The following is a 9514-nucleotide window of genomic DNA, read 5'->3' as shown; positions in this document are numbered from 1 at the left end:
CTAATTGTACTTCAATTGATCATTTACTTTTAAAAATACCATTTTGATTTATCCTTAATTTAAATGTTATACTTTAAATCTCAGACAAAATTGTTTTGTCGACAACTTTATATATTTAATATATATCATAATATCATACACTCTTTATACTCTTCCATACGGCGACCCCAGAATTAAATTGTACATAATTCAGTGCATTTATTACGGTAAGTACAAGAGACACTTGAGGTCAATCCAGGTGAATTTATTCAAATGTGCAACTTGATGTCAAATTATTGTGTAACAATATGCAGCTCTAACATGTGCACACTGAGAATATAATACTGGAGGTGGAAGTTAAATCACTTCTAACAGTAAAGACAGATCATGCGTGTGACTCAGCAGCAGTGCTGGCAGTCTGAGGGGAGTTTCCCTCTTGCAGTTCACATTTGACGACAAACCAACTCATTTTCTAAGTCGTTTGCCAGAAGATAATAAACTCCACATGCTTCTGAGGGCAAGGTTACTAGCACCGAGGGCGGCTCGTTGTGCGAGTCAGCTTACTATCGGCCAGACTTTGCTCTGTGACTTCATCTGCTCGCTCTTACAGGGTGTGCTTGCATTTGACTCAGCAAAAAAGCCTCCAGGCCAAATCCGACACACTCACCTGATGCTGTTACAAGCAGGCAGACTGAGAGTAGTTTAAAATATCTCAGCAGGGGAGTCATCACCAAAAGTGCTCCGTTAGGCAGTTTTTTGGGGTTCATGTGAAGAGTTGTTGTCGAGACTCTCGGCCTCAGTGGACTTGAGGCCATACGATGACTCACGTGAGAGTCTGATGTGAAGTGTTGCACACGTGGCTCTGTGATTCAGCTCCAGAACCATCTGAGACACATAAAATGATGGACAATAATAGTCATATATGTCATTTTAAACTGAGTCAGGAACAGTGGAATAACACCAAATAAGGAGAAAGTAAATGTGTCTAAATAAACATGTGGATTGCAGCTCCCTTGTTATAAAACCATCTTGCTTTCTTCGTGGAGAGGCGAGTCTTAATGGACCTGTTTCAATAAATGTCAAATGAAATGTCTTCACATTGATTATAACCTACAGTTTCTATTAACAACACTGTAACCATGATAAACAAATGCTCACTGGACGTAATGGACGGTTAACCCCGTCAGGTCCTTTACAGTAACCACTTTTCACTTTTATGTATTTGCTGTGGGAGTGGACGGGAGTGGCCGGTGTCCACACCTTTAGGAAATGAGTCATCAATGCCAAAGGTGCTAAAGTCAACTTTAGGATTGTCAAATTGTTTGGAAAGAAAGAATGATGTCTTGTTCATCAGCTCAGATTTGTGCACTTAATATCCACTCACACGACAATTTGATATGTGGACTTAAAGATTGCAGAGAATTATTTTTCTTTAACGAAGAAACAACATCATCAGTGATTTACAGCTTTATATCTATGAAGTACAGATTACATTTTAACTTACAAGTAAAAATGTAAGTATCATAAGTAAAAGTACACATTCTGCAGAGAAATGTCTTTTAATATTATATATAACATTCTCAGATTGTCGATACATCAATGTCTAAAAGTCATCAAAATATTTTTAAAAATTCATCAAATCATTAAAAAAGTTCTGAGATGTTTAATAAGGAAGGAAATAAGAAATGTTTTTTATAAAAAAAGACAAACAATCGAAGGGAGGACATGAACACTTATGTCCAACATTGAAAACAGGACAATCATACATAACATGCACAGAATCCCACAAAACCAAATGTCCTGCAAATGAAAAACAAACAAAGCCCTGTTATAATTAAACTTTAAAAAGATTGTAATCAATATGCTCTTTGGTAAGGAACACACAAGTCCAATAAAGAAGAAAGGTCCAATAAGGGACTCTTCTGGAAAACATAAAAAGCCTTTAATGAGATGGGCCATGCTTGTACATGTTAGTACAGTTAAAACAGAGCTAAAACAAGGATAAAATATAGTTAAAATGTAGCTAAAATAAAGTTAAAATAGAGCTAAAACAGGGATAAAATATAGTTAAAATGTAGCTAAAACAGAACTAAAATATAGTTAAAATGGAGCTAAAACAGAGCTAAATTATAGTTAAAATAGAGCTAAAACAGAGCTAAAATAAAGTTAAAATAGAGCTAAAACAGAGCTAAAATAAAGTTAAAATAGAGTTAAAACAGAGCTAAAATAAAGTTAAAACCGAGCTGAAACAGAGCTAAAATAAAGTTAAAATAGAGCTAAAATAAAGTTAAAATAGAGTTAAAACAGACTACCCGTGGCATCACAAATAGAGCCTCTTCACACCCTGAAGTAGTGGAATAAAAAGTGCAATATTTCTTCTCTGAAATATAATAAAATAAAATTATAAAGTAACTTAAAATGGAAATATTCAAGTAAAAGACCTCAAGATTGTTTAAGTGAATCTAAGTGGTGGTGACTGTTTACCATGACTGAGTTGTGCACAACAGCTGTAATTCAGTGTTAATCTTGAAGAGATTATAAATGATTGTATATCTGATAAACGAGGGCCATAAAGAGGTCTCACTCTCACACTAAGATGTTTCCTGTCCTGGACATTCACCACTTTCTGGTCTAGACAGCTTTTGAATCATTGTGTGTGATTCATTAATGATCCGGATTCTGCAGACACGGTTTGTTTGACTCTGTGTGGATCAGCATTCATCCAGCATGTTCCCCTCTGCTCTCTCTGGAGACTCCGGGTTTTGACACAATTGAAAAGTAATTTAAGAAAACAAAAATGAGTACAGCTCTTAAAGTGGGTTTTGTGTTTTTAGCTCCTGAACTACAGGCTATTTTTACATTTTACAAACGTATCAAATATCTTTTACTGCAGAATGACTTTGGGATTTTGGGAATTCATGAGTCCAAACGTGTTTGGACTCATGAATTAGGCCAATTGGATTCCTTGTCAGCGCCCAAAGGTGCAGGAAACCACGCACTGCCCCAGCCTCCAACCTCCAACCTCCAACCCCAAACACACCTCCAGCTGTGCGCCGGCTGCCTGAGACAGAAGTGGGCGGCGGAGGGCAGACTTATCTCCTGCAGCCTCAGCCTACTGTTACTCTGCTGGCGCCCGATGCCAAGACACATGGATCAGGGACAAAGATCGAGGAGAGCTGGAGCTGTGAGTCCCGGTTCAACGCACCAACAGGTAGGTGTGAGGATAAGGAACAGGCCTGCTTTTATTGCGTTAACATCCACTAAATCATGTGTTTGCGTGTTGGCCGTCGTGTAAAGTGGAACCATCCTTTTCCTAATTGAAGTTTTAGTTATTGTACATACTTTATCTAAATATCATATTTTTACACTATCACAGTGTGTTTGTGAAGGTTTTCTACGGTTGGATATTTAATGTGAGTTAATTGTGGCTGTGTTTGTCTTGTTGCTTCACAAGTCCAACTTGTCTTCAGTGTAATTATCAGTAATAAGTTGATGTGTCATCCACGCGCTCCTGAATGGACCGAGCTGTTTGAGCCACACATGGGTCCGGGAAGGAAGGCAAGATGTTGGCATAGCTGTTGAATTAAAGACCTGCTATGCCATCACATTGCCATCTTTCTCTCCCCTTTGCAGCAATAACACTGGAACCTGTTTACAACAAGACATCTTCCAGAAGGTCTGTTGTCTCGTGCTCTTTATAGTGGAACAATATGACTTACTGTGAGGGTCAGAATTATGAGCAAGACTTTCTATAGTTATAAAAAAATGTATAATTTAAATTAATCTCTAATTAATCAGTTACTGTTAATTACTACAACATTCAAAAAGGTAAATAGCCCCAACAAATGCATTGTTTACTCTGTGTGTGTGTGTGTGTGTGTGTGTGTGTGTGTGTGTGTGTGTGTGTGTGTGTGTGTGTGTGTGTGGGTGTGTGTGGGTGTGTGTGTTCCTTTTCCATGTTTTCTCATATGTTTTGGCACTAATTAAATTTACAGAATTGTCTATTATCTATTTTTATTTATTTACTCTGCGCTGTATAGCAGAGCGAAATATTGTACTAATACTTTACTAGTTGATGTTTTTTCATTAAAACATATTTTGAAACATTTATAAAATATAATGTAGTAATATATATGTGTATAATATGTAATATAATTGTTAATATTGCAAATAATTCTAATAAATTTGATTGGAGCTGAAATGAAAAGTCTGTTTTGTGAAAAAGTGTTTCTGATTCTTTAATATTAATAATATGTATATTTATGTACGTAGATGTCCAATTAAATTACATTGATTGTTTATTTATTGACATCAACTCATTAAAAAACATAGTTGTTTCAAAATACAAGCTAATGAATGTGTGTGCAGCCCTCCTCCAAAATCACACTTTATATACACACATATATAAATAAAATATATTTTAATATTTATGTGATTTTTGTTCTGATTTATTCATTAATTTCTGCCATTGGCTTCTATTAAAAAACTTACATAATTTATATCATGTAACAATTTTAAATTCATTTGTTGCAGCAATATAATTATAATTTACATAAAAACACCTGGTCAGTGTTTCGTGATTTACTCTCATGTGACTTTGTTATGTTTCAGGAAACATGTTTAAAGGGAAATAATTAGTGGTTGTTTAAGATTATGCAGAATAAACACAGATCCTATGGTCAACTATTGGATGGATTTGGAGGATTTTGGAGGAAATAAGGATGGAGTATAAGTTTGATGGTCCACCCACTGAATTATTGGCATATTCTGCGCCCATTGTACCTACAGATCTACATCCTTAAAAAAAGTAATGGAGGCGACTTGGGAAAAAGTTTTTTTTACTGTAAACAGCTCATGGGCACTGAAAGACCTGCACACACAAATAAAATCATTAAAGAACATGTCTCCTTTGCTTTTTGTTTATTCAGTATTTTAACAAGACATCTCAAAAAGGTGTAAAAGGTTCGGGTGCAGCAGGGTTTGTTATTTCTAGTAACATCTGGATGTAGAGGGTTTGATTTGTCCCACTTGTGAAGAATGTTAATGAATGTTTTTGTTTGTTTGATTCTGCAATTCGCTCTTTGTTTACATTTGAACTTGGTATAATAATAATAATAATAATAATAATAATAATAATAATAATAATAATAATAATAATAATAATAATAATAATAATAATAATAATAATAATAATAATGCATTAGATTTGTATAGCGCTTTTCTGGAAACTCAAAGACGCTTGGCAGAGTGAGTGATCCAAAAATAAATATATAAACGAATAAACGGTATGTGTTTTATTTTTTAAGTCTGCACTATTGTTAATAGTGATGCTGCCAGGACACTCATGAAAAAGACTCTCCTGGTTAAATAAAACAATAATGCAATGCATGATTTATGAAGAGCGTGCTGGAGAACATGTGGGAGTGGAGCAGGCGGAAGATGCTGTGACTCCAGCAGGGGGCGGTAATGCAACACGGAGGATGCAAACTGCACTTAAACCCACAGAAGAAGAAGAAGCTGCTTCCTCCTCCTGTCTCTTCTCATGCCTGTAGTTTGGAGGCTGTTTTGAAGGCTGTGAGGTAAGAAGATATCATATCAAACTGTCATTTACCAAAGCAGCCCTGTTGGAGCTGCACGTGCTCGCTCCTCGCGTGAGAACATTACCGGAGCTGAGACGAGCAGCTGGCAGCTTTGCTAAGAAGTAAACAACTCGAGGTAGCTTGTTATCAAAGTGTTTGTTTACAGCTGTAGCTCTTATTAGTTATTTACAACGTGTGTGGTTGTTTAACACCACAATAAGAATGTGTGTGTGCTTCTCCTCGAGCTTAAACCTCGGCTAAAGGAGGGGAGCACACAGGAATATCTATAAGATATCTAAGATTTATATTTCCAGGCCTCACTGACATTATAAATCTCTTGTACTCTGCTGCTCTGGTTCATGTTCATGCACCGCTGCAACGATGGACCGATGCATAGATGTATTTAACAATCATAAAATACTCATAATACTGCAGAACACCTTCTAACTGTCGAGGAATAAATTACACAATACATCCACATCGTTATTTCCATTATAAGTATTTTGTCATACAGAAAAGTTTCGGAGATTTTCTACTTTTCTCTGTTTGGGAAACTGCGATACACATGTTTCACTCATTTCTGACCAAACAACTAATCTACAAAATATTCTGTAGATTAATCGATGATAAAAAATAACGTAAGAAATGACATCCCAGTTTCTCAAAGTCCAAAGTCTTTAAATGTCTTGTTCTGTCCAAAACCCGGAAATTCACTTTAATATGATATAAACAGAAAAAATCAAGAAATCTTTATTTGAGAGTGAAAACATGCATGAAAAAATAACAATCGAGTATCAAAACAGTTCTTGTATACAATTTGTTGTTATTGTTTTATTTTAGCATTCTTATTTTCTACTGAACTGAAAAGATGTAATGAAATATTCCCGTCTATACCTGCTGCTGTTAACATGAAGCCGTTTGCTTCACAGAGATGAACAGTGAAAACTTCAGCCTGAGCGAGAAGATCGTGTCGACCTCCTACGTACGACAGGGGAGCCAGGCACGTCGCAGCCATGAGCAGCTCATCAGACTCTTACTGGAGCAGGTAAAGTCTGCAGCTTCATGCTTCCTTCAGATCACTGCAGCCACAGCAGGTTCAGTCACTGTTCTCGCTGTGTGTCCTGCAGGGTAAGTGCCCGGAGGAGGGATGGAGTGAGAGCACCATCGAGCTCTTCCTGAACGAGCTGGCTGTGATGGACAGCAATAACTTCCTCGGGAACTGCGGCGTAGGAGAGAGGGAAGGCCGCGTGCTGTCCAGCCTCGTGGCAAGACGACATTACAGGTTCGACTTTGGCATTTAAACGTTTGAATGGAGTCGCTCTGCGTAATGTTGTATCCAATAACCGATTAATGCAGAAGTTGTCAATGGTTCCTGCTGTGACGTTCTGTTCTGCGCAGGTTGATGCATGGCATCGGTCGGTCAGGTGACATTGCTGCTATTCAACCCAAAGCTGCAGGATCCAGTCTGCTCAACAAGCTGACCAACTCTGTGGTGTTGGACATCTTAAAGCTCTCAGGTGTGTATGTCTTATAATATAAACTTTGCAGGAACATTGAATTGAATTTGTGGCAAGTAACGTTTGAATTGTTGTTAGTTTAAAGCCACTGAAAGAAAAGCTTTGACTAGAAAATAAATCTTAAAGTGCCACTCCAGAGATTTTAGTATTGCACTACCAGAAAGTCAGCGGACTCACAAGCAACAGATAAAAAAAAACTGATTTTGTGCAGCAGAGGCCGAGATATCCTGACTTTTACTTCCTGGTATGGCCGAGGCTGCAAAAACACAGGATCCTACATTTCCCATGATGCAGCACAATGGCCTCTTACATTAGACACTCCCTGCCTCCTAAATGCTCAACAAACAACAACCGTTTCTCTGGGTAACAGGTGTCCGCAGTGTGGCGAGCTGCTTTGTAGTTCCCATGGCAACAGGAATGAGCTTGACTCTGTGCTTCCTGACCCTTCGCCATCGAAGACCCAAGGCTCGCTACATCGTCTGGCCTCGCATCGACCAGAAGTCCTGTTTCAAAGCCATGATCACAGCAGGTGATAATGACATCACCCTGACATCCTGTTCACACGACAATGCTGGTAGAAAGATGGCAGCGGGGGGAATATCTCTGAAATGGCGCCATGTGTTTAGAAATGTGCTTCTCCCTCATAGCCACACACGTAATCAACACGTCTCTTGCTTATCAGGCTTCGAGCCGGTGGTGGTGGAGAATGTTCTGGAGGGCGATGAGCTGCGGACAGACTTGGAAGCGGTTGAGCGCAAGATCGAGGAGCTCGGAGCCGAGAACATCCTGTGTGTTCATTCAACAACATCCTGCTTTGCCCCGCGGGCCCCTGACAGGTAAAATAAGGGTTCATTCACCCCGTTACGCCTTCTGCACGATTTTCGCCCTTATTTCAACTCGCCAACAGTTTTTAAGGAGCTGCAGCCAGTGAACGTGTAAGTCACGGGGCGAGGGGACACCTGGGGGGAAGGGTGGGAAGGGCATGTGTTACATTTGCAACACGGATCAAAGTTGCTGCTGCACCAGGAGGAAACACTACTAACAGTAAAGACGGGTGGAAACAGACAGCGTGTAACTCCTCGTGTGGAGAGCAGACTACAAGAAGTTAATGATTACTTCTCTTGTGTCGTAGACTTGAGGAGCTGTCCGCTGCGTGTGCCAAGCTAAACATCCCCCACATAGTGAACAATGCGTACGGAGTGCAGTCGTCTAAATGTATGCACCTCATACAGCAGGTCGGTGCCGCTCGTCCATCAGTGTGTGAACGTCTTCATATGTTCTCCACTCGTGTGTTCGGTGGCGTCAATGTTTCTCGTCTTTCATCAGGGGGCTCGCGTTGGAAGGATTGATGCGTTCGTACAGAGCCTGGACAAGAACTTCATGGTTCCAGTAGGTGGCGCCATAATCGCAGGTTTTGATGAGTCCTTCATTCAGGAGATCAGCCAGATGTACCCAGGTGAGTGATACTTAGAGGGAGAACATGGAGGTCATTCTTAAGTAGCAGATAAATGGATCTGTGTTTAATTTAGTGTTTTACTTTATTTTATTGTAATTATTTTCTCTGTTTGACGAGTGATGAATATATGGACTTTTTAAATGTTACTTTCTATTTAACAAAGAAATTAGTAAATATTGAATTTGTGTGCCTTATTGCCAGATGTGTTTTACAATATTCTAATGACATAATTAATTAAGTAAATTCATAATAAAGTATTAAAGTGCTGCAACAATATTATTTGATATTGTTTTTCTTTTTTAATTAGATTTCTAGTTTTCTTTAATTGCTGCGCAGCATTCGAGTGTTGGTTCAGAATTTAAATGTCCTCGTTATTATCGAAGCTTCGTGCTCAGCCGAGTATTCGCTCTGAGATTTGATACCTCAGCAGGACAGACAGTGAGAGAAAGTGATCTGCCACAGAGCGACATGTGATGCTTCACATTTACAGCTGCTGATGCCTCTTTTACTGTTAACAGGTTAATGTGCGCTGGATGTTCATACCTGTAAGTAGGTTTGCACACAGACGACTTGATTCTAACGCTGCTTAAAGTCTCTTGTTTGCCTTCTTTGTCCAGGTCGAGCGTCGGCTTCCCCTTCGCTCGACGTCCTCATCACCCTCCTCACTCTGGGAGCCAGCGGCTACAAGAAACTCCTGTCAGAGAGAAAGGTGAGAGCACGCACACGTCACCGTATAACGCCAGATATAGTCACATTCTTTAGGTAGGGCTGTCACAACATCAGATTCATATCCACAACATCATATTCATATCCACAATAACCAAAATGCTGTGTGTGTGTGTGTGTGTGTGTGGTGACACGCATATTCCAGATGGTTTGATAAGAACAATATAGATAAAAATACTGCGGCTGTGAGTGTTTCTATGTACTGTGTCAAAGAACAGCTTATATAAGTTGCTGTGTGTGTATGTGTATGTGTGTGT

At 39.0% G+C, this 9514-nt stretch overlaps 1 protein-coding gene across 1 annotated transcript in view; it reads left to right on the top strand.

The window, feature by feature from the left end:
- The first annotated feature begins 5555 nt into the window (after positions 1-5555).
- The window catches only part of sepsecs (Sep (O-phosphoserine) tRNA:Sec (selenocysteine) tRNA synthase), a 6355-nt gene continuing 2396 nt past the window's right edge, over positions 5556-9514 (top strand). Inside the window, 9 exon segments of the mRNA XM_029455311.1 lie at positions 5556-5694; positions 6488-6603; positions 6686-6840; positions 6957-7075; positions 7446-7604; positions 7758-7911; positions 8208-8310; positions 8402-8531; positions 9149-9262. Of these exon segments, the coding sequence (XP_029311171.1) occupies positions 6490-6603; positions 6686-6840; positions 6957-7075; positions 7446-7604; positions 7758-7911; positions 8208-8310; positions 8402-8531; positions 9149-9262 (1048 nt within the window). The 5' untranslated portion in view covers positions 5556-5694; positions 6488-6489.

The sequence above is a fragment of the Cottoperca gobio genome, chromosome 18, assembly GCF_900634415.1.
Source record: "Cottoperca gobio chromosome 18, fCotGob3.1, whole genome shotgun sequence".
In the NCBI taxonomy this organism is placed as follows: domain Eukaryota; kingdom Metazoa; phylum Chordata; class Actinopteri; order Perciformes; family Bovichtidae; genus Cottoperca; species Cottoperca gobio.
This window is presented reverse-complemented; position numbering and strand designations above follow the sequence as displayed.